The sequence below is a fragment of the Athene noctua genome, chromosome 1 (assembly GCF_965140245.1).
Source record: "Athene noctua chromosome 1, bAthNoc1.hap1.1, whole genome shotgun sequence".
Lineage (NCBI taxonomy): Eukaryota > Metazoa > Chordata > Aves > Strigiformes > Strigidae > Athene > Athene noctua.
The window spans coordinates 47,755,366-47,780,611 of NC_134037.1; the positions used below are offsets into that span (position 1 = coordinate 47,755,366).

Below are 25,246 nucleotides of genomic sequence, written 5' to 3' on the forward strand. Positions count from 1 at the left end.
CCCCACTCCCATTACTGGTTTTCCCAGACTAGGAAGCACTAAGGAAGCTGATGATCTTTCAGAAGATTACACTTTTGCTTTAACTCTCTTACTCACAGCTTAAGATCAACAGAGTTATGTTGGGGAACATTGTTCAGCAGTTTGGCTGCAAATGGGAAGATGTTATCAGGCTATTTATCCCCAAAATCTAGCCTTTATTTGAGCAAATACTCTACTGGGATATGCTTCATGAAGCAGTCATTAAAGGTTATTATTTTGTTCTGTGTACAAAATAGTCTTTGGAAACAGCAAGAGAAAAATAGTGTGCAGTGCCTTTGGGTGGATTTCAGTTAATCAGGACCTAAGTCAGAGGGAGAGAGTTTTCTATAACAACAGCCCAGGCTACCAGCTGCCAAACGTAATACAGAGATGATCAAAAGCCACAGGCTACTTGGGAACAGGTTGCCTTTAGGGCAGACTGTGCATGTTCACTTCCTAACTGACAGCACAGATGTAAGAACGTTGAATATTAGATGTGTTTAAAGATCTTCTATGTCAAAATATCCACACAATGCTAGGGATATAGCCAAACTTTAGTTAGCCAGGCATTTGAGTTTCCATAGCTGCACTGAAACTTCAGCAGATAATAGCTGTTATTTTCAACATTGCTGCCCCCAAGATTTATACACAGTGGTTTGTAGCTGAAAAAAACTACGGCTGTTCTTTATTAGGTTCCAATTCAACACAGTAACAAATGCGTTCTTCAAGTCATCTCTCTTTGGCAAAACCAAGGAATATTCTTATTTCTAAGCGTGTGCCTAAGGGGTTTTTTTATTTCAAAACTGAATTCACTAGTATATAAACATGTACTGAAAGTTATGTCTAAGCACTTTTAGAGCCTACCATGTGCTCAAGTGCTTTAGTAAATCAGGACTTCTGCCATTTAATCGCACTAAGTGGATGATAACAAAAGACAACAGGAATAAATTGTCTAACTGTGTTAAAGATCATGTGATTGACTCCAGACTTCAGCCGTCCCAAGCCTTCAGAAGGGTCAGATGCTATACCCTTGTTCACACAGAATGATGCCTGCCTCCATAAATAGTGTCATCAAAGTGAAAGGGGCTGCCTCTGAAGCAACCTACTGAGTATGAACATGTGTGCTGGAGCCTGGCCCATGCTGTAAAGTACAAAAGAGAGGTGAGGGAAGGAGAATTAGATTTTAAACAGATACTTGCCACTGTTGAATGGACAGAGGAGATTTATTTGTTAACACTTAATTTAGGCCATGTCGAAATGCCACGTTTGTGTGCGTACATATAAAAACTAGCAAGAGTACCATAACGTAGAGGGAAGAGCTTACTTCAGAAGCAGTTTAGTAACTTGTCACACCTGTCGTATCTCATTATAATTACAGTGAAACAACATGGGAACCACAGGAGATGCAGCACAGAGCAATGAGAGCAAGCATGCAACAGATTAAGGAAACAGAAGCAGAGCTAGTAAAATTGTAAGCCTGCTTAAGGAACACACTGTTGCTGTTATGAAAGCAGGAGCCAGTTCTGCATCCAGTTTTGTGCAGAGTATTGAGATGGTGATAGTGTGGAGGGGAATCCTTTGGTAGCAGTTCAACTGCCTGGCCTGCCTCTTCTGCACAGCCACTAACACAATCCATAGATGAGATACAACTGTCGTGTGGTAAAACCAGCAGATGCTCTTCCAACTGCCTCACTTGTCTTCAGATCTCTCAGCTATCACAGAGCAGTAAACATAACCCTAAACTCCATGGCCTCTGGTCTTCTCTCCTCTGCCATCTAGGAGGACCACTGGAGCTAATCCCCAAAGGGACTGAAGCACCCAGCTGCTGTAGTAGTGTTCACAAGCCTCATTTATGCCATTCAGAGTGCGGAAGGGCAGAGTAAGGATAAAGTGTGAACAACCTCTCTAGCAGGAACAGCTGTGCTACAGTGTACAGTCCAATGCTTCCATGTAATGTGAAATCTGTAGCAGTTTACCTTAAACCATAAACTGTGGCATTTTAGGAGTAAGAGTCCCTAGAGCAGGCCCTGTACCTTTCATCAATGGAGTAAGGCAGACAGCTGGAGATAGTAATTACTTCAGCCATTGCCCCTGCTGAATGTGTCTCAACCCCAGACAATCATTTTACAAGATCTGTAACTCAGTGTTTGGGAGGAGGGGGTTTCCAAAGGCCTGGAGCAGTTGACGCATTGAATAGGAAAAGGATGAAGCATTTGAGGTCACTTTTCTTTCTTGGAATAGCGACACTTATTTGCAATCCTGAACTTCATGCTGTGAAAGACTATCAGTATGTATGCATTTAAACTGCTTTTTTTTTTTTTTTCTTTTCTTTTTTTCTTTTTTTTTCTTCTTTTTTTTTTTTTTTTTTTTTTTTTTCCTGTGGATCTGAGCTGCGGTGCTTTAATCCTTGTGCTAGCAAATAAAACTTTCTTCATAGGAGCAGTGACTGTAGACTCTGGCCCACAGTTTTAGTGCCTTGGCCATTACAGTCACCTGGTTTAAATACAAGCATGGAAATTTGGAGTGAATTAAACAAATGGTAGCTAGGAAAGCCCCTACATGAACAAAGAAGAACTGCAGAAACGTATTGTGGACACCTGGAAAAGCCTGTCTCCTATTTGCAAGAAATATATAAACAATGTTCCAGGGAGACAAGTCTGTAATAAAAACTAATGGTGAACAAACAGAATACTGCACTGAGTAGTTCAAGAGGAATCCTTTTATACTCTTTTGCTTTGGGGCATATGCTTCCCAAGCATTTTGATTTATTAAAACAATTCCTCTATATATTTACATTGCTAATCAAATCATGGGAATGATGGTAGGTTTTTCAGTCTTAGGAAAAAGTATATTATAGATTGAACAGATAAACTGTGCACAATTAAGTGGCAAAATTCCCATTAATGCAAAGAAATATAAAGGGAAAGCAGCAAGTCAAATTTGTTTCTACGGTTTCTGACTACTTAGAAAAAAATATGATATCCAGTTAAAGTCACTAAGCCTTATATCAAGTATTAAAGTTAGATGGCTAAGCTTACTCATACAACTAGTTCCACTAATGATATGAGAAAAGGTGTGCAGGATTACTTCTGCAAGTAATAACTTTCCCAATATATTCACTATCCCACACACTCCATCACACACTTGGGAGATACCTTTGACTGAGGAGAAGACTCCATGGCAATTCCAAATAGGTCAATTTGAAAGAAGCACTTAATAAAGGTAGGCCTGTAGGCATGGAAATATAGTTTGGGGATTCTCCCATTGACTAGGAAGAGAAGGTGAGACCTGATGTCCCAGAGACAGGCCAAAAAGAGGATTCCTCTGAAAAGCTGTGAAAATATTTCATTGTAGCTGTTTAAAATACGGGGAGAGCTTTGTTTCCACCTGAAACACAAATTTCCCTAAAGCCTGCTTAATATGCCAAGGAGGACCTTTTTCAAAGTCTGAGCCATCACACATAAAGATACCACATTGCTTAAACAACCACTTTAAATCTGGTAGTACACAAAGCTATAAACAGCAATAACAATTTAAAGATTAAGTGTGTAGATACAATTAATAGTCAATTTATTCTAAATTGCATTTACCACATCATTAAGTAAAATATTCATCAATAGGGCAGTTATTTGTGAAACAATTTTTCAAACGAATTGCATTCAATTTGTGCTTCTAATTGGCCAGTTACATAATGCAATATGAAGAGGTCAGCTGGAACTATATAATATATGTACTATATCATCAGAACAGAGATTAGTCACAATTAGGTACCTAATCCATGTCATCTGTATATGTTATCGCTATTGCCATTCTTTTCAATGCTAAAGGACAATGAAATGTATACAGGAAAGCTTCCTTCGCTTTCTCTGGGGACAAATTATTATAATATTTGCTCGTGCTCAAAAAGTCAAAGGATTTGCACTTTGCATTATCCATTTGTTTGAAGGGAGGTTGTTTGCGATCTAAATATAAACTTAACTTCAGCATTTGCGTTCTCTATTAATTGACTCATACTTGAGTCCCTTTATGTGATAAACATGCACAGCTAATAATCAATGATATAGCAACTGTGTGTACAGAACAAATAAGAAAAGAAACAAATATTCTGTGTCTGTAGTCACATATGCCAAGCAGAATACAAAGAAGAGCAGATATGTGTGCTTTAAAGCTGGAATCCTTAAAGGTCATTTATAGCAGGTTTTGACACACTGCTATTACACCAAAAAATAACCTTTCTTCTTGTTGCTAAAATGCCCTTGCCACCCTACCTGTTTAGTTCAGCATATATACTTACAGACATAAGTTCACAAGCCTAGAATTCACTTGCTTGGGATTTATGGAAGATGGAAATTACTCTTTTTTTTTTAAAAAAAAAAAAAAAAAAGTATTGTTTTCTTAACTGGGGAGTCCCTTTCGCACAAACCCTTTCTCATTCTTGCCGTGTTCATCATCTATGTCGCTCAGGGGAGTTAGGAAGCCACAAGGTAAGAGATTCTCGCTCTTCCTGCTCAGCCTGCACGGAAACTGGTCCTCCAGACCAGTTTGTCACTTATGCCACTCAGTACTCGCTTCTTTCCAAAACATCAGAGCACTCCGGTTCCTCTCAATAGTAAGAAAAAGCTCCTTATCCCACGAGCAAACCGAAAAAACTCCCGAGGATTTCCCTGCGTGAAGAAGTACTGTGCGAGGAGACCAGGGATCCAGCAGGTCAAAAACCTGCACCTTATCTTCCAAAAGTTATGATCCCTTTTGCTATTTTTCACGCCAATTCAGTGAAAAAAGACCAACACTTCCTATTTTCAAAGGAGAGAGGCTTCTCACCTCAAAGGCGTCCCAAAGGCGAGTCTTTATTATTTCAAAGCACAAACCCGCTAGTTCGCACCTCTTTCGCTTTCTCCTCGGCTTCCGCACACGAGAGTCGATATGCAAAGGTTTGTCTCTCTCTTTTGGAAGCACGTTTTGCCTCGCTGGGTTTATAACACGACTAGGCTGCAGCGGGCAAACCTGTTCCTCTTCCAGGAGCCTGCATCGGCACAAGCGGCTCTGCCACGCACCCGATGCCGGGTGGGTGAAACGCGGGAGGAACCCGCGGCATACACACATGCATCCAAGCTGTCCTGGGTTACTGGAATAATCCGTAAGGAACTGCAGTAGCTATAGGATTTATACCGGAACAAAGTATATTAAACACTTAATTCTGAGTGCTGCGGTACCTTTACTCGGCCCTCCTGGAGTGGAGCCTACCTCATACCAGGGGAAAACGTCAAGTCCCCATAACCTCCCATTTTCCCCTGTACGTTCACCACCTACCTTCCTCGTTTGAGGGATAACATGTTGACTCTGAATAGCTCGTTAAAACCATTAAGCCGACTCTAGGTACGAGGAGCTCAGCATCCCCCCGCCTGACTATCCCACCATGAACCTTTCCCCGGCAGCTCTCCTCCACCCCAGGGTACCCATTTCAGAGGCTTGCTACATCTGCTTTTTAAAAAAAACAGCCCTTTCACTGCTTGCAGGCACACGGCAGGGCCCGTTCTTCTCATTTATTTTTCTGAACGGCAGACTAGCCGTAGGATGATGATGATGACGATAATAATAATAGTAGTAGTAGTAGTAATAATAATGATAATGATGATGATGCAGTGGAAGCTACGGCTGTCCCCCGGCCCCAAGGCAGCGACTTCAGCAGCGGCAGCCCTGCCGCAGGAGCAAGCAGGACACGATTTCTCCTTCTGCAGTGCCCTAATGAAAAGCCAGGCAGGCTTGACGCGACCTCAAGGACCTAAGCACACCAAAACTAAATTTTAATGCAGTCGCGCTGCCTGCATTGCAGCCTCCGGCGGCACATGAGGGTTGCCGCAGCCAGTGATGGACCTCCCGGCATTTAGCACCCTCACTTTAGCTAGCCTGACTCCCCCGCTGTCCTCTCGCCTTCCTCCGCACTCGATGCAATTAAGCAGAGAGCGCAAGGGGAGCCTTACACCGAGGGGCAACGAAGTTGTGCTGCGGTGTAACCTCATTCTCCAAGGGAAATCTTGAATGAACAACTATAGTCCTCCTGCACGTCAGCCTGACTGAAAAGAGGTCTGCATATAACCTTGTTCTTAAAGTCCATATGCATGCACGAAAATATACAAGGCGCTGCCTCCAGCGAAAAAAACAGCTGAGGCGGAGGAATGGGACCGCTCCAGAGGGGAAAGCCGGCTCCCCTGCAGTGCCGTTTGGAGCGGGAGGGCGGTGCGAACCGGGGCTCCCCAAGCCCAGCTTCCAGGCGGGGAAATCCTGCCGGGGCGCGGAGCCCGGGGCGCGCAGAGGCTGGTCGCCGGCCGCCGCCGCGGAAGGGCGCGGAGGGCGGACTGAGGCGCACACGAGCAGCGGGCTTTGGAGCTGCAAATGGACTGCTAACAAGCTGGTCGCGGAACCCTCCCGCCGCCCCCCCCGGGCCGCCGGTAGCCACCCTGGGCTGGGTTGCACTGGTGGTGCTGGCGGCACTGGTCGCAGGCAAGGGGGGGCAGGGCGGCACAGGGTGTAACCGGTCCCGCTGCTGGAAAACAGCTCCGACGGGTTTGTCCGACCGGCCCCCGCGGGACCGGAGTACTCAGAGTACTCCCTGCTTGTTTTGCTGTGCCGGCCTGAAATGCTGGTGCCGTGGTGGTGGCCACCCCGGCAAGCAGGGGACAGATCGAGCCAGAGCTCCAGCTGACTTTAAGGAGATCCGCTGGGATCTTTCATTTCCACTCGGGTCATTTGAGGTAGAGTTTCGGGATTGATGTTCACGGTTTGGGGATTAAAGGAGAGGGAAACGACCTGTAATTTCAGGTGCTCATAGAAAAATATGCCTCGTTTCTGGTGCAAAACCACTCTAGCATGCTGGTTGCCTTCGGATCCCTCGTTTCTTGGCGTTACCAAACACTGATTTCTGTCTCTGCAGTTCCCCCTGGACCTAAGGCAAGTGCTTGGCCTTAACTGAGAAGCATAAAACGCGAAAATACAGAGAGAGGCTGGTGTGGGGGAAATGGACATACAAATGCAGGGAACAGCTAGAACAGAGGCGATGATGCCTCTGCTGATCCGCATCCTTGCTGGGTGAATGCCAGCCTAGTATGCCGCCGCGCTCAGCATCCCTTTTTAAAGCGAATAAAAGGGATTTTCTTGAAAGGGGAACCGCAGTTTAGTCCCTACACCGGAGTGCTGACCCAAACGCATGCTTCCTCATACAGGCGCCTGAACCCCTGCCTGCCCAGCTAAGAGCACGATGCCCGTTATCGCTTCACGTACCAAAGCGATTCCGTCCGAGCAGTGCAGGCGCCGTGGTCCGCAGCCCCTTGCCCACCCCCCCGCCGCGCCTGCATGCGTGACCAGAGCCCTCGCTCCCTACAGAGCCACTTCGTTTCGGGGAGCGCGTCTTAAACTCGGCTACCAAACCGCTCGCCACCTGCGCACTCACGAAACCCGCCACGGCAAGATCGTGATGCTGCCGTCGCCGCAGTTTTAGGAGAGGGGATGGTTGTGCCTCTCAGACGTTTCCAACACTTAACATTTGCCTCCAGAGTGACAAATGAGCAGCGGAGCGGAGGAACACGCATCCCATAGATAGGATCAACGAGATACAGCCGACCTGTCCGGCCCTACGAGCCTAAAGGAGCGTCAGAGCTGCCGCCAGCAGCTACTGCCGTGTCCGGAGGCGACGTAACAATCGCAGTGATAAACACTTCAAAACAGTCCCACCGAGCTTCTCCTCCCTCACTGGGCCCCTGTGTTTCAGGTTAAGTAGCAGAGCTAGAGCACAACCCAGCAGTCCCCAAATAGAAGGAGATGCGTTGACACATACGGTGTCTCAGCAGTCACTTTGATTTTATTTATTTTTTAAAATTCTGTTTTATTTTACTTTTTTAAAAGTTTAACTGACCCTTCTGGTCACCAACTTTCTTTGTGGTTCACTGTAAGGATCACTCTCCAAGAACAAAAAAGAAATCTCAGGGCTTTGATAGAGACTCTGGATGAAATTAAGAACTTCAAACCCCAGATTTTTGAAAAGAAAAACAGATGTCCTGTTTGTTGAGTATAAATAACTCCGTACGTGGAAACCTTTTTTTTACGCTGCATTAAATTTTAAATTTTATTTAATGCTGGGTGCATTTAAACTGAAAAAAAAAAAAAAAAAAAAAAGGAGGGGGGGAGTCAAATATGTGGGTGACAAACCTCTAAATCTTTTTCCCTCTCGAAAGAGAAAGAAACAGGCAGGCGGGAAACCCTTCATCTAGATGAAAGTGTTCAGTGTGCTCCTCGCAGACCTGGCGAGCCTGCCCTGGTCAGTGCGGCAGCGCGGGGGCTCAGCAGCCGCCATGGGGGGAAGCGGGAGGGAGGGAGGGAGGAGCGGCCGCCGGGCCCGGCTCCCAGCGCGGCCCTTGCGCGGGGCCCGCGGGCAGGTGCCCTCCGTGGGCGCTCGGCCCTGCTCGGCCCCGCGCAACTCGCAGCGGCGGCCGCAAGCTGACTTACGTGAGGACGTAGTTGACGCTGACGATGCAGTGCGGGCGGGAGGAGCGGCTGTTGTGCACGATGGTGGCGTAGCTCTGCACCCACACCCAGCCGCCGTGCTTGGCCAGGAAGCGGTAGTACTTGGTGGTCACTTGCCCTTTCACCAGCACTGCGGGGACAAAGCGGGGAGAGCCTCAGCGCGGATCCCGCCTCCGTTTTGCTCGGCCCTGGGAAAGGGGGTGCACCGCCATCACCACCACCCCCAGGGCCCCGTGGGCGAGGAGAGGGGCAGGGAACCCCTTAGCATCCCATGGGGAAACGGCACGGACCGAAAGCCCCGGGGGAAGGGTGGCGGAGAGCCCCCTGGGCGTCCCCAAACCAGAGCTGATCTCTCCCGCTCAAAACACGCCGAGCCCGGTGGGGGAGATTGGTGGGACAGGGTGAGTACACCGGGGGGTTGAACCCGCACCCCGGGGGGGTTGAACCCGCACCCCGGGGGGTTGAACCCGCACCCCAGCGTATCGAGATTTAATTCTATAGATCTGACTTCGGGTTTTATCTCTTCTTGTTACGTTCTCTATAAGGAAACTTACTGGAAATTCATACCCTTTTTATTCATCTATCCGTGTATTAATGTCATCATGATATCGAAATAGAATAAAGAACAGCTCCGAATCGGGCTCACTACTGCAGTCAAAAATAGATACACAGATAAAATTTGTGTGACTTGGTGGAAGTGGAACGAAAGTATTTGAATTTCCCTGGCATGACTTTTTGGAGTAAGAAAAAAGGGGTTTTCCTAACCGGAATGTGAAGCGAACTGAGCGCCTGAGGTTTGTGCAGGGGAGTTCTTGTCCTACAACCGGGAGCTGAGGAGGGAAAAACAGCCTTTCATTGCCGATCCCCTCCATCTTCCCCCTGCCTCCAACTCGGAGTTCAGTCTCTAACGACTTGTTTCATTAAAACCTGCTGCAAATTTTCCTTATTCTCGCCTTCCTTGAACTGGCTTTTCCCGTTCCGACCTAGACGTAAATCCTAGCAAACCCAAAGTCCATCTGCAGAGGGAGGGGGGCAGGGTCTCTACAAGGACATCATCTCCTTACACAAGTGATGGGCGCATCGCAGGTGGAAGGTGTCACAGCCATGGACGTGGTGGTAAAGAGTCTTCTCTATCAAGTCCTGGGGCTCGTAACCTGTTAGCTCAGCTACCCTGCAAGAGACACAAGCAGCAAATACCGGTGGGTGAGAGGACAGGAGAGGAGGCCTGGGGGAGAAGAAAGGGGGGGCTAAGAGAATAGATTTGGAAATAACCCCAGCTCTACCTGGAATCTAAGAATATGAGCTTCATGTCTAGGCTGGCCCGGAACATGAACATATTGCTGTGGAGCTTGATCTCCGTCACGGCGCTGGGCGGCAGCGAGTGGCCCACGGCGACCAAGCCAACGTTTTGGTAGCAGCCGTCGAAGGGGGACATATCCAGGCTGTACTGGCGGATCTTCAGGTACCCGCTGCAGTGGATGACCTGCCGGAGACAAAGGAGAGCTCGGGGGCTGCCCAGCAGGGGGAAGGGTGTGCTGTGACAGGCGTCCCTCCCCGCCGAGGGGACCGGGACACACCCGCCCGCCGGCCCGGCTGGTGCCGATGCGGCCGCCCGGTGCCCCGGAGCCGCCGCCCCGGCAAAGCGACACCGCCACCGTCTGCGGCTTTTCTGCTTTTCTGTTTGTGTTTGGGTTGGGTTGGGAGTTGCTCTGGGTTTTGGGGTGGGGTTTTTTTGGTTGTGGGTTTGGGGGGGTGGGGGTTGTTGTTGTTTTTTTTTGGGGGGGGTTGTGGGTTTTTGTTTTTTTTTTTGTTTGGTTTTTTTTTTTTTTTTTTCCTTCCCCCGTACGAGAGTTCAGCACTGATCTGAAGCCCATTAAAGTCAACGAGATTTTTTTTTTCCACTGACTTAAGTGGTTTTTGGACCACCTCCTAACTACGCTTTTATTATTCTTCTAAAAAGGAAAGACGCGGAAGTGCCAAGGCAGTTACAACTTTGTAATGAAGAGTGCATGCGTGTGAGAGAAAGAGTTTACGTGTGTGCATATGTCACATGTGTAAGATATGTCTATTATACAGATAGAGCAGGCCAGAATGTGTCTTTGGACGTAATTTTAGGTATGTCTCCTAAATGTATCCTTGCACATGACTGCTGTGTGCTTCAGTCTTACTTATCTATTACTGGGGTGTTTCTGGAGTAATTTCAAGGGATGTATTTGCCCAACGGCCCGTCGTGGCACAACATCTCTTTGCGTTAGAGGTATCCACCGCTCTTTGGCGTTGTGCAGCTGACACGAAAGCTGGGAGAAGGTCGGGGAGTGGGGGGTGTCCTCACCGAGGAGCAGAACCCTGGAAAAACCCTGGACTTGGAGAGCTGCCCCTGAAGCTGACGAGTTACCCAATAAAGAAATAAATTAACCCAGGGGTCTCACTGTGTCACCTGACGGCTTCCACAGACACCTCGGGAACGTCAGTGGTTGTGTGACGTTCAGTTTAAAAAGCGAATTAGAAAAAAAAAAAAAAAATACCCACGGGGAGCTCGATTGCTTGGTTTTGCGATTTGAGCCCTTTAACCTGCAACTCCGAGAGAAATTCTGGCTCTGAACCACATGAAAGAGTACCTGGCTGGGACAGTCCCCGCGGGCAGCGGGCTCGTCCCCACTCCTGTCCCCGCTTTCCCCGCCCTGCGTGCTCGGCGCTGCCGGAGCAGGGGTGCGGGAAGGCTGGGGCGGGTGGGGGGCGGGTCCTGGCCTTGGACACGCACCTTGTAACCCCCACAGGTCAGACCCGCGTTCCTCTTGGCCAGGACGCACTTCATCCTCAGGAAAAAGGACCTCTCGATCTCGTACTCTGGGAGGGGGGAAAGAAAGGCAGAGATGGGGTGAGCCGCGGGCTCCGCCCCCCCTGCGCAGTCCCCTCCGCGGTCCCCTCCGCGGCCGCGCAGGCCAAGCGGGGGCGCAGGGCTGTGTGCTTTACCTTGCACAAAGTGCGAGTGGTAGGGCTGGTGGGCCGTGAGCACCGCCGTCATCTCATCGTGGTCGGCGGGGTGGATGTACTCGTAAATGCTATTGCCGGTCAGCTCTACCTGTGAGAGAGGAGAAGGAGGAGGGGAAGGAAGGGGTTCATCGCCGGCACCGCTCACCCTCCCCGCACGCACCTCCCCTGTCAGCTGGGGGGCACAGGCAGGCCCGGGGGCTAGCGCCCCATATCCCCCCCCCCCCCCCCCCCCCCCAGCGTACCTGCGACAAGCCCAGGTGCACGGAGGCGGTCTCCGAGATGTACATGATCTTGCCATCAGGAGCCACGACAAATATGAAACCGTCCAACGTCTGCAGAAAAGGGTTGAGGGGTGAGAAGTATAAATATATCAAGAGATAGACAGATAGACCCACCCATGACGGCAGATAGATCCATGAAGTACCTGTCTCTCGGATTTATTTTAGCTAACAGGCAACCCTGTTTATGCTGTGGCTATCCAAAAAGTTGGGAGGAAATGTGCAAGTCCCGGACAGGAATCCTTCTAAAGCTCCTGGACCCCCGAGATACAACCCGCTGCTCAGAGGGGCAGAGCTCAGAAGTAATACAAAGTGCCGGGGCAGTATCTAAGAACAGGTCCTGGCTAGTCGGGGATTAATATGTCGGTTCCAGAAACCCTGAATACTTCTAAATGTCACTGAGGATTTAGCACTTGGATATTTGCTAAGCGAGCGAGGAGGATCTGAAACTCTCCACAATGTAAATAAGGGACGAGACAATTTGTCAGGCACATTTCAGCAGACATAGATGGGACTTGTGGGTGTGACGAGGGCTGAATAGGCCAAAAGGCCACACAACCCCTCCAAAAATGCATGGTGGTGGTAACCGCTAATATTCCTTAATATTTCAGAACACAGTGAGTTCTCAAATGATCATCTCCTGATTTTGTGTCTCTGCTAATTTCTGTGCCCGATGAGCCCTTCCATCCAGGACAGCCTCCCCCAACCTGTCTCCAGAGCCTCTCCCTGTCTCTACAACACCCTGAGTTTCAGCACATTGACAGGACTTGTCACCTTGTTCACAATTTGGGGAAAAATCATCACGCTCCTGGCACACCAGGATAACACTGTGAATCCCTCGCTGTGGACCCTGTGTTGGACGATGCTGGGGCAAAGGACCCGGGAGGACCAGACCACAGCCCCGTTAAAACGCGTCAGATTCAACCGCCACGGTTCGTATTTCTGAAGTTGTTCCCCTCCCGCCTCCCTTTTTATTAAACACGTGAACAGTTAAAAATTAGTCAAGGTGGCAATTAAAAGCTCAGAAGAGGGAATGATTTCTTTAATCATTAATACCACATGGCTGTCGTTTCCAGACCAGTACCTGCAAAAGATGGGATCCCAGTTCCCGTCCAACATTATCCAGTGGGCTGGTTCGGCTAGAGTGACCCCAGGCTTCTCCAAGTCCTGTTTATTTAAGAAACACAAAAAAAGGCGAGGATATGAAAAACTGACTCGTGTTGGCCTGCTGGAGAGGAACTTTTTTCTTTTTTTTTTTTCAATTTTTTTGCTTGTATTCCCTCTAAACCACGCATAAGTATATTTGGGAATCTAGACACCGTTTCGTTGCACAGATATGCCTCTTCTGTGGATTTTTTTTTTTTTTTTTTTTTAAGACCTAACTCTCGTGAGAGAAAAATACCAAAATACCTATTTTGAGTTAACGGTGAAGTTCATTCCTAAAACCTAAGTGAATTAGTGTGCAGGATAAAAGGCTTTTTAGTGCTGCCCTCGGCTACTGGCAACCGGCTCCTTGAACTTCAGCGAAAGCGGTTTCCTCCTGACGTCACCGAAGGGATCCTGGACAACACTGGGAGCGATTTAAAATGAAAGGAAGAGGTGTGCTGGGGGAAGCCTTTGATGTGGAGAGAAGGATGCGGCTAACATGGCACGACGATGTCTGGGAAGAGAAACCTCTTGGCGGCGGCTAGGCCCGCGCTGCGGATCGGTTCTGCCAGCGCCTGAGCGTTGCCCGCGCGGGGTGCCCCCCCGCAGAAGGCAGAGCTCGGCTGGGTCCCCCCCCACCCCGCAGAAGGCAGAGCTCGGCTGGGTCCCCCCCCCCCCCCCCCCCCCCCCGCAGAAGGCAGAGACCGGCCGGGTCCCGTCCCCCCGTCCCTCCCCCCCCCCAGAAGGCAGAGATCGGCCACAACCTGGCGGGTAATTAGCCAGCAGGCTTTGGACGGGAAGGGGTAAGGATGGGCTTAGACCCCCTGCTCGCCAGAGATCACTTTCCAGTTGGATCCGTGACCTCCTGCCTCTTTCTCTCTTCGGGGCTACCTCACCTGGAAGGTTTGCAATTACATATTTGGGGAGGGAAAGAGGAGCGACGGGATGCGACTCATCCAGCTCTCCCCGAGCCCCCTGTAAAAACGCGTTCCCTTTCAGTGATCCCTAACCAAGCCCACGAAAAACAAACTACCTGCCGCTCAGCCGAGCGCAATTTAACAGCTGTGGCAAGGCACCTCGGGGCGGCCCAGACCAGTCACTGCCCGACGGCATGGCCCGTCCTCTCTCCTGCCCCACGAAGCCGGGTCCCCGGGATTCATCCCCTTCCCACCATCCCTCCTCCCCACTGCTCGGGCGGGCGGGATGGGTGTCGCTGCAGGGAGGGATGATCTGCCTCCAAACAGCCCCCTCCAGAAATTAATCTCTTCCGACCTGTCTAATGTTTCAGATGCCGCTTGTTTTCTACTATGCAAAGTGAGGAGGAATAAAAGCCAGATGGAAAGTACTCCACCGGAGTAGAACTATTTATGGGCGATGCCTTTGCACAGTGTTGTTGCTGAAATAATTTAAACGGGGCAATTAAAACCTTTTACGCTTATGCCATGAAATAAGGCTCAGCCTGACACGCACAGCCGCTAAGAGTAAAAAGGGAGAAAAAAGTACAAATCCTGATTGATGGCTGGGGTGCGGATCGCCTGGGGGTGGCGAGAGCCGAGCCGCAGAGGTCTCCCTCCCGCAGGGCGGGCTCGGGGAAGAGAAGACCCCGTTTTCCGGCTATTTCGAGGCAAACTGGCGAGGTGGCGACAGCAGGCAGCCGCGGGCATCCCTCGCTATTGACCGGCTTCACCTGGGTGTTTGCCGGTCAAAACAAAGCTAACGATTTCCTCCGCGCTGTTTGAACGGGGCATCCCACGGCGGACCTCGCCCGCCCCCGCCGGAGCTACGCGCCGTCTCGTCCCCGCCTTCCCCTCTCCTCTCCCCCCTTCCTCGTCCACCTCTTCACGCCAACTTGTTTCTTCACCGCTCCTACAGTCCTCTCCTTCCTCTTTAACGTCACAGCCCTACAAAGGCGGGGGCACTTCTCTAGCCTGGCCCCCGTCCCGCAGCCCCAGCGTGTACCGGGGTGCCAGCCAGGAACAGGCTCCTTCCCATTAATTCCTCCACGCCAGTCAACGGGGACCCAGTGATTTTTTGCTGACTCCCTGGGTTTCACTCCTCCCTGCGCCCTCCGGAGCGGGTGGACGGCCGGGGGGTGCACCGACGGCTCCGCAGGCACCTCTGCCTTCCTCCCCCAGTTCCCCAGGGAGCCGGCCGCCCGGACGGAGGGTCACCTCCGTCCCCCGAAATCAGCAAGGAGCTGGCAAATCTTGCACAGCTTCCAGGGAGAGAGAAAAAAAATCCCCTGTATATTTATTTTTCCCGAGCTCCCCCGAGGTTTCTCTGCTGGGGAGCAAGGGACGGCCCGTTAGAGCGAGCAGAGGCGGACAAGGCGGCTCCTTGAGACCCCCCGCCTCCCCGAGGGAAATCTGAACGGCAGGTTTCTGTATTCAGGACTAAATCTGTGCTCCCCGCCTATGATTTAAGTTGCTTATTAATCGAAGTTTACGGCTCTAATTATTCTTCTTCTAAAAGGGAAAATAACGCGACGCCGGCGGGTTAATGAACAGCTCATGGGCATTCCAGGTTAACCTCCCCCCGGGAAGGCGGCTCTTCACGGGGCGCTGAGCTCCTCGCTGGGTTTCAGGTGGAAACCCCGCGCTGCTGGGCTGTGTCTGTTAATGGTTTATAATTAAACGTTTTCACTTGTCTACCTGAACCGGCTTTTTGAAATCCTATCACATGAGACCATTCTTTGTACTTCCCAGACGTTTCAGCACTTTCAAGTTGGAGACTATTTCTATTCATTGCCAAGCCGAGCCTATCCCAAATCGACGGGCTCTCCTGATGTCCCTTAAATACTGTTTTAAAGATTATACCAGAAAACCTCTCCGTTAATATTCCCTTTTATCCCCCACCCCCGTCTATTCGCTTTAACATCCAATTTCCTTTTATCGAGGGGGCAAACTGTGATTTCTTGCACTTGACCTACCGCAGAAAATTCTGCAAATCCTTTGATTGTCTATTTAAAACAAAACAAGGAAATCAGCTCTCCCTTTTGCTTCAGGATTACGCTTGGAAACAAGATCTAAAGATTCTCTTGTAATTTGGAGAGGCAACAGCATAATAGGTTTGGAATAGAAACAAGCAGCTTTGTGAGGGGAAGGATAACTAAATCGTTTTTAGGCAAAGGATTTTCCCAGCTAAAGTGGCCGAAGACAAAGCAAAACATAATCTATTTTGGAAGATTTCCAAGATATGCCACATTAACCCTAGCAGATAAAATTTGCTTTCTTCCCTGCGTCCCCTCCCCCACCAAGGTCTGGTTTATCATATTTACATAAGTAGTCTTAGAAGGGATGTATCTATTATGGATCTAAGGAGCCAGCGAGCTCACATTTCATTTGGAAATAGAGGCGAAGTTTTACTGTTGCTTAATACTTGATGCATTGTAGAACCATTTCCATTTAAATACCCCCGACCCGCGGATTACCTCAATGGACTGGCTGCATGGGTTTTGTAATTTCCTGAAAATGAGATTTCGATTTATAAAACAAGAAACCAATTAGTAACCAAATGAGGCGAAGTAGATCCACTAAAATTGACCTAATCCCACAGGCACCATTTAGGCCAGTTCTTGGCGAATGAATGATGAGCAACCGTCTAGCGTGAGCTCAAGGCATCATCCAGCTGTGTTATTCAAGAAGCAAAAATAAACGGATCGAGCTTTTCTTTCGGAATGAATTTGATTTTTGTCAAAATATAGATCATAGTCTTCTACCTAACAATCTCCTCCACTCGATGATTGTTTTTCCGTTTTGGGTTTATTTGGGGATTGGTTTTTTGGTGGTTTTTTTTGTTTGTTTGTTTGGTTTTTTGTTGTTGGGTGTTTTTTTTTTTTTTTTCCCCCTAGGAAGATAGACAATTTGGACCACAAGAAAGGGTCCACTGTCAGGAGGGGAAAAAAAAAAAGAAAAAAAAAGTGGGGGACATTTTAGCCAGGCTCTTTGCTTATTTTGGGAACAACAGCCTCGTTACCTAACAGCGTGCGCTGAGACTGCACGGATCATGCTCGGAGCGAGCGTGCTGACTCATCGTCTGTCCCAGCATTTCCCAAAGGGAAACCCCTGCGCTTCCCTCACCAAAAAGCATCTCCGTCGGTTTCATGGGGTAGCCACACCGGCTCGTCCACGTGAAATGCCTTGTCCCCAGCCGTGCCCACCCCCGGCAGTGGGCAAGCCGGTCCCCACCGGCAGCCTGCCCCCCAGGCCAGGCTCATGGCCAGCACTCGGCTGCGGTGGCCCTGTCCTTCCCCTCATCTTTTTATTGATGCAAGCCTGATGCCGGCAGCCAATGGAGGGGTTGGGTGGATATCGTCCCTACCCAGTGGCGATATTGTCGCAAGAAGCTCCTCTGTCCCACGGAAGGGGGAAGAGTTTCCTCAATCATTTCTAATTTGACCTGGGCAAAGACGGAGGAAGGCGGGCGCAGGGAAATGAGACTCCGGGGGGCCCGGGCAGCTCCTTGGCCCTGGTTGATCTCCGGGTTACTTGTCCCTCCGTGAGCATCTGCAGCGCAGAACCCACCCCGACCCCCTCCTTTGTCTGGCACTAGCAAAGGGGGGCGGGGGTGGAAGGTGGGGGTGGGGTGGCCAGAAGATGCAAGCCTTTATCTACTTTGTGTTGATTTGCCGGCTTTTAATAGCGGTTACTACGATTTCTCCAACGGACTATCCGTCATGAAATCTCAGCGCAACCCGGATTCACGTTGACGAAAACAACGGCAGAGCGGGCGGTTTGACGTCCCCGTTTAAAACTCACTTAGGGGAGAGCCCAGCCTGAGCTCCAGATCCGCTTATTTGGGCAGCTCCCTTCGGGGGGTGGGAAGCCTCTGGGGACACCCCCCCCCGGGGACTTACCCCCGCGTCCTGCCTGGCCGCACTGCCCCGCGCGGCCCGGCGAGGCCCACGGGAGACGGCAGGGGTGCGAGGCCCACGGAAGCCGTGCACGCCGGGTAGATGCTGGCTTAGAGGCGGCCCCGTAGGCAGAGAGTTCGCTCCCGTTGCTGACCATGGGAAGAGGGAGAGGCGCAGGGCGCTCGTCGGGGGGAAGCCCCGCTGCTGCGGGGCCGCGCTGGGTGCCGGCCCGCCGGGGCAGCAGCGGGGACTCTTGCTTAAGCCGAGTCCAAGGAGCTCCACCGAGCGTTTCGCTTCCAGGCGCTTCTTAAAACTCCCTCTTCGGGCAGCGGCCCCCACCGCTCCGCTCCCGGGCTCTCCCCGCCGCGGCCCGGGGGCCGCGGCCCGGCCACGTCTCCGCTCGCTTTGGTTTCGCTGCCTTTCTCTTGCCCTTTTAACGCCCGCTCTCTGCTTGGTGAAGGTGGAGGAGAGGCAGCTCTCCCGCCGCCCGCGCCGCTGGGGATGCCGGCCCCGCCAGAGACCGAGGGACACGGGACCCCCGCTTGCCCCCACCCCGCGGCTCGACCCGTCCCGGCGGCATCGAGGCAGGCCGGGCCCCGCCAGCCTCCCCCCGCGGCGCTGGGGAGGCCGAGGAGGGGCGGCCCGGGCCCCGCTCCTCTCCCGTCTCCGCACGGCGGCTTCGTGCAACCTGCCGGCTTCTCCGGCGGGCGGGGGCCCTGCCCCTCCCCGGGTCAAACAGCAGGTCCCCGACCCCCCCCTCCCCGCGGCTGCTCCGGGGAGAAGCGGGGCACGGGCGGTTGTTTGAGGGGAGGGAGGCAGGACAGCTCGGTCCCCATCTTCGGGGCGGTGGTTTTCCCTCGCTGCTCGTGGAAAACGACAAATAACAGCGCCGGGAGCCGCGGGGACAGAAGCTGCACGTCCTAGTCACCGGCAAGCGAAAAGGCAACTGGATGTTGTATCGAGGAATTAGCTTGATTCGATTAACCATTTAATTAAGTAGTCTACCGCCCGCACTCCGTTTAGCTATCGCCTAACGCCCGACAGGGCTGATTTCTCAGTTAATTTAACAGGCAGTGGTTAATGATAACTCAAAATCTGGCCAAATGAGGCTTCTGTGAAGGAATGGGTCACCGTCGGAGAGTTCAGATGAAATGGAATAAGCTATGTTAAAAAAAAAAAAAAAAAAAAAAAAAAAGCTGCTCATTTCCAACTGCCTGCGGAGGCCATTAGCAAGTTTTTGTAAAGATTTATTATCTCGGTAAATCACATGGGTTCATTTGAAGCAGAGATAAGTTAGCATCCCGCTTTCTTTATAAAAATAATAATAAGAGGGAGGAAAAAGTCCCGTTGACTAAACAAACAACGCTATTAAGAAAACAGTAGTGGAAATAATGCCGAGACTGATTCACTCTAGAAAGAAATACCATCATTTTGGCACAGAGAGTAACGGAATTGCGCTCTGAAATGAAAACAAACGGAACCATGCCCGAATTGGAGAGAGGGGAAAAAAGAATCAGGGACATTTTCGAGGGCCAACTACTTATTCGCTTCTACAGAAGATGTAAATTCAAATAGCCCTTATTCCGAATAAATTGAGGAGGGAAGGGTTTGCACCAATGCACTTGTGGACACATGCTATATATATGCAAGTTGAAAAATGCTCTCCAACATTAAAACGGTCGTATGGTACTAAGAAGTGAGAGGATGTTTCTTAAAAAAACATTTTTTCCACTGACCTCACTTAGTATTCTTACTAACACATAAAGCTGCTTTTTTTCAACCATCATGCTAGTTTAGTTCTGCACTTCACGTTTTAAGTTCACATCAAAACTGGAATTAAAAAGAGAAGCAGCGTGGAGAGTAAACTGCAGCTTAAATGAGAAAAACTGCTGTAAGAAAATAAACACTGAAACCTAATGCTCAATCATTTCGCTTAGCAGTAAGAAAAACAGCATTAAATCACCTATCCACGTGGGAAACGGATTTTTTTTTTTTTTTTTTTTTTCCCTGCTGATCTCTTCCCCCTTTAAAATAAAACAAGGTTAAGGGTTTCAATATTGAAATGTTAACCATCCTGATTCGGCGAAAGTTTATGTAAACGGAGCCTCTGCTTTTGTCTCGAAAATCAAACGCCTCTCCGCGCCGAAACGATCCATCCTCACTAGGACAGAGACTACGAACCCACCTTTTCCCTCTGTGTTCGCATAAGGAGAATAGGACCCTTAAAATATTCCTAACTGAAAAGTAAAAAACCCAAACAAAACCAACCAACCAAAAATCTATTTATTGCGCCACTTCTTGTTTGTTTGTGTTTTGGTTTTTTTCTTCCTTCACTTTTGGATATTGGCGAGGGTCAGTGAAGAATTACCCCACTAGTTAGAGCGGCCGGATCTTTTTTGAAGGAAAACTCTTTTAGTCCTTCGACATCCGGGAGATTTTTCCAGATATTTTTTGAGGCTACGTTAGTTGCCATTAACTGTTTGATGCTAAATTTCAATTTTAGGACTTTTTTTTCTTCTTCTTCTTAAATGAACATTAATTCATAAATGAATTTATTAGGAAATTCTGCTTTTAGAAAATATTCCTTACTGTCCTCAGCGATTTAGCAGGTCTTCAGCCCTTTCGAAAGCTGTCTGATCACCGAAAACTACTGTATGGCTTACAGGCTTTCTCTTCCTGAGACAGAAAAATTTAAGCACCGAAACGATGGAAGCTACATAAGCCGCTGAACACTTTTCGCCCCCGACAGTTTTAATCTGCTGGAGACCTAGTAAAGTGAAATCAGGGGTAGAGAGAACAACCCAGGCGTTTTAATAGCTTGGGAGAATTACACAGCCATTACAAAAGGGAGCTCGCTGGGAAATCTCTGCTTGGGTTTATCAAGTTTATTCGGTGCCACCGATTCATGTTCAGATTTCTGGAGGTGAGACTGAAACGGTACCGCGATTACTCTGCGTGTAACTCTCCTGGCATTTTACTCCCAGAAAACGCTCTCGTTTCCAAACTGAACCCCGAATCGACCCACCTTCTCTCTCTCTAGGAACCTTTCAGACGTAAAAATATGCAGACAAACGCACACCGGTAGTTTCCGCCCGTCCCCTTGTCCCCAGCCCCGCGTGTGCGCGGCGATGAGGAGCGTCTATCTTTCTGTACGTGACTGTTTACAGCCAGCCCCTATGCAAGCACTCTCCGGGCAGATGGAAATTCGCTCTCGTACCGGGAAGAGGGAGTGGGAGTCACACTGGAAGTGGAGCTCGCTCCTACGGAGACGACGCTTCTCTGTCCTGACTCCTCCAAGACCTCTGGAAGTGTATGACACGACGCTTTCCCGCGCTCCCGAGCCTCCCGCTACTCTCCTCTCCAGGCCTCTGGCCAGCTCATCGGGTCTGTCCCGGTGCTCCTATCGCTTTCCTCCCCGGGGACAAACAAGCAAACGGACCCCCCTTTAACTCCATCCCCACCCTGCCTCCCTCTTCGGGAAGGCTTTTCCTTTGGGTGCGTCATTCCCCTTGGCTGCCACTACCTGTCCTCCCTTCCCGGCGAAGCAGTGACTCCTTTATCTGGCTGGGGACACCGGGGGACCGGGATCGCCCCCTTCTTCCCCGCCTCTCCCCCCGCTGCAGCCGGAGGAGCCCGAAGCGCCGGTGCACGAGCCCGCCCGCACCGGCAGCCGCAGCGCCCGCTCCCGCCTCGTTGCCGGAGCTCCCCCGGGGTCCCGGGAGAAACCACCCGGCCCCGGGATCGACTCCCGCACGGCCACACACGGACGCAGCGCCGGCAGGCCGCTCGCGGGCGAGTCACGCGTGATTAATCGCGGTACTGGCGAGTGAGGGGAAACCCGCCGCTTCGGTGCCGGGCCGGAGTGCGGTCCCCGCTCCCCCCCACCCCCCGCCTCCTCGGAAGTACGTGGGAGGGAGAAGGAGCCCGCGTGGGGCCGCGGAGAAACCGCCCTGCTCCGCGCCACGCCGCGGCCTCCGCTCTGGGGCCTTTGTGCCCAGCCCGCCGTGTCCCCCTGCCCGCGGCCCCGCGCGGCTTCGCGGGGAGGCGGGGGAGTGGGTTTGGCCGTCCCGCGTGGATCTGCCGCCGGCCCGGCGCCGGGCCTCCCGCGGCAGCGCGCCCTGGAGGGGCGAGCCCCTTCGTGCCTGCTCGCTGCCTTTCGTTTTAATTTGCAGTTTGCCTTTAATGAGGCGGCGAAGGTTCCGCTGCCTCCAAAGCCCCGCTCAGCCGCCCCCTCTGGCTCCGCGCTCGGATTAGCATCTGCCGCCGCCCGCCCCGGCCCCGGCCCCGGCGCACTTCGCCGCACGGTTCCCCAGGGCATTCAAACATCCTGCGCTGCCACCGAGGGACGGGGATCTGCTATTCTTCCCGTCCCGTGATTACTCACAGCCTACAAGCAACACCATATGCTTCTTCTGATCAAACAACCCGCTACATAGGCACCAGTAATTGACGAGACCTGCTCGGAATCACGCAGAAAGGTGGCCTACTGAGACCGCGGGAGTTGACAAATCATTGCTAATAATCCTTTTAGGAACATCACGGGCACCGGAGTTCGCAAGAGCTTTATTTTTATAAAGTATGCGCTGACAGTATAAAGGACAACTCGGTCTCATTTGAAACAGAGGGCTGCCCCGCATAATGATCTTCAAGGTACCAGATCACACGGAAGAGGAAAGTGGCTTGATGAAGCCTTTTTTTTTTTTTTTTTTTTTTTTAAGGTTTCAGGTATTACAGCTTTCACTTATCCCTTCTTTTGTTCTGAGCGACTCGGAGATATGGCACGTTGTTTAAAGAAACTACTGCAAGATGCACTGGATTGCAAATTAGTGCTGTGGACTTTAGTATACGCGTTCATGCATAACTGTGTTCATACGTCCCCCAGTCCAAAGGACTGCCAGACTGCATATTTACTTTTTAATTCTACTTTTAAGACCTGTAGTTCACAGACTTAATCAGGTTAAAAAAACCACCCAAACCCATCACCCAAACCAAAGCAAAACAAAGCCAGGCCCTATACCCAGTCTTGATTTGTAAAACACAGTAGACAGACAGACTGACTCGAGGCACAGCTACAGAAAACCAGAGGGACATATCCATATTACCTTGTTTCTTATGTACACACACACTTTTCAACAACAACAAAAAAATGCAGTGAATTGTGTTATTAGATCGGGGAAAAGAAAAAAAACCTCTTAATACTTTTTCTTTCATGCAGACTATCTCTGAATAGAGTTGACCTAAATAAAAGATTTGTGAAGTATTTTCGATTTTTTCCATCCCATAAAAGCAATAGAGTGAGAACACAGGAGAACTTTATTCCAACTCTCTTAACTTTCTGTGCTGTTTGTTTTTCTTGGCAGCCGATCTAGAAGCCCCAAGACGGTCGCTTTAAATCCTAATTCTAGTCAAAAGCAAGACAGACTTTAGGACGCTTAAGTCTGCTTTTGCTAGAGAGGCAGGACTGTTGTTGCTGCCGTGGAAGTCAACATGAAGTTCACCGTTGCCTGACCGTGGAGGACAGTCAGGCCCAGACCCGGAGGCTGGGCGGGCAGAGGGACTGACTATGTCTGGGTACGAAACGCCTGTTAAAAATTTCCAAAGTCCATTAACGCCCTCAACCTGCCCCAATGTTCCTCAGAGCGAGACACATCACAGTCGTGATGTGATTCCGTGTGCTTGGCTTATTTATTTAGGCTGCGCGCGTGTGTGCGAGCACGCCTGTACGCGGGTGCTGTACCTGTAAACCGCACCTTTGCTCGATACTTGAACCAAGGCTTTAGGACTTTGCATAGACTTATGTAAATATTTACCCATATATTAACTCCCCCCATAGCATAGCTATAAATAGGGGTGAAGCGTCCCCTCTTTCGCCACGCACGTGCTTGGCGGGAGATGCACATCTTACTGGGAGACTGGGGGAAAAGAAAACCCGTGTTTGCTTTAGCAGGACACGCAGCAGCGCTCAGTACCTTCAAGTGTTGACAAAAGCACCGTAAGTCCCCAACCAAACCTGTCATAGTAAAATACAACAAAGTGACAGCGGAGAGCACCCTGCCTCCGAGCACACCACCCCACGCGAATTACTTTTTTTTGTTTGTTTGTTTTTTAAGTAAAAGCGACAAGCGATACCTGGATCGGAATGGAAATTGAGGCGAATAGGCATTCCCACCTACCTTCTGGAAAAACCACCCTCATTTTTAAATAGCTGGTGGTGAGCCTGATTATGGATGCTTTGTCCAGCTGAGAGGTGATAGCGGAGGGCAGGGGTAGTAATTTCGCCAGTTCATAAAATTCACTGTTTTCTTTCTCCCGTCTAGTCCGGGCAGCATTTTTGGACTTCTCTTTCATCGTGTTTTTTTCCCCCTTCCTTCCTACAATTTAAACTCCAGAGATTCATCCAAAGGTGGAAGGGAAACTTTCAGCTGCAATTCATCTCTCCGGAGCATCAGGCAGTGATACTGAGCGCGGCCATTACTCTGAGAAACCGTTCAGTTGCGTAAAATGCAAACAAGTATTGAAGACCAGAGAGTTCTTCTCAAAAAAAAAAAAAAAAAATTATATATATATATATATATATATTTGAAAAGCAGAGTCAATCGGATGGGAAAGACATTTATCCAATGCAGCTCAGAAACTCCAAGCAACTGGATGAAAAATAAAATAAGAAAGCTAGAAGCTTGCGGCACCACACAGCAACCAAATGAGGTATTTCTGGCCTTTTTTCCTACTCGTGGCGGGCAGCATAGCTCCTCGGAAGAGGGTCATAATAATCCCGTTTCTTCCCGTGATCCGTTGTCAATCCGAGGCCCGAAACGCCTGGCCGTGGGCTGCCTCCCAGGGCGCTGGGTGACTTCCCGGGAGTCTCTGTGAAGACAACAGCAGTCCTGGGGTGAGAGAGCCGGTACACAACGCCGCAGCGGAGCCGCGAGAAATAATAATCAACAACCAGCCTCCGGTGGGTGTAGTATTTTCTCCCACCAGAGGGGAAAGAAAGAAAGAAAAGCTAAAGTATATTTTCGCATCTATCGCGCCCGTAGAGGAGCCTGCCCCGCACTCTCCTCCCACAGCCCTCGCACTCCCCAGCCCAGGTGTGCGCTGCATGGCCAGGACGAAACCAAGGCAAGAACCTGCCCCCGGCAAAGGCGGAGGAGTTACCGGCTGGTTTCGGAGCGCGCAGTGCCGCGCCGTCCCCTCCGCGCTCCCCCGGGCTGGCACCGCGGCGGCGGCCGGACCTCTCCGCGCACCGCGCTGCCAGCCCCGCAGCGGGGCAAGCGTTTCCAGTCCCCGAGGATTTCTGCCTTCCCCCTCCCCCCCCCCCTTTTTTTTTTTTTTTTTTTTTTTAAATTTTCTTCTCGTCTCGGCTGCTCTCCTCATTCCCCGGCTAGAATCGGGGATGTGGGCATGTGGGGGGGCCTGGTGTCTCTCCCAGCTGCACCCCAGC

At 50.5% G+C, this 25,246-nt stretch overlaps 1 protein-coding gene across 1 annotated transcript in view; it reads right to left on the reverse strand.

Moving 5' to 3' along the window:
* The window catches only part of SIM1 (SIM bHLH transcription factor 1), a 47,913-nt gene extending 23,760 nt beyond the window's left edge, over window positions 1–24,153 (reverse strand). Inside the window, exons 1-8 of the mRNA XM_074923157.1 lie at window positions 23,979–24,153; window positions 12,892–12,974; window positions 11,772–11,861; window positions 11,509–11,617; window positions 11,297–11,382; window positions 9,819–10,018; window positions 9,600–9,706; window positions 8,518–8,665 (exon numbers count right to left, since the gene is read on the reverse strand). Of these exons, the coding sequence (XP_074779258.1) occupies window positions 8,518–8,665; window positions 9,600–9,706; window positions 9,819–10,018; window positions 11,297–11,382; window positions 11,509–11,617; window positions 11,772–11,861; window positions 12,892–12,974; window positions 23,979–24,153 (998 nt within the window). The remainder of the gene's footprint in view (window positions 1–8,517; window positions 8,666–9,599; window positions 9,707–9,818; window positions 10,019–11,296; window positions 11,383–11,508; window positions 11,618–11,771; window positions 11,862–12,891; window positions 12,975–23,978) is intronic.
* Window positions 24,154–25,246: the final 1,093 nt, after the last annotated feature.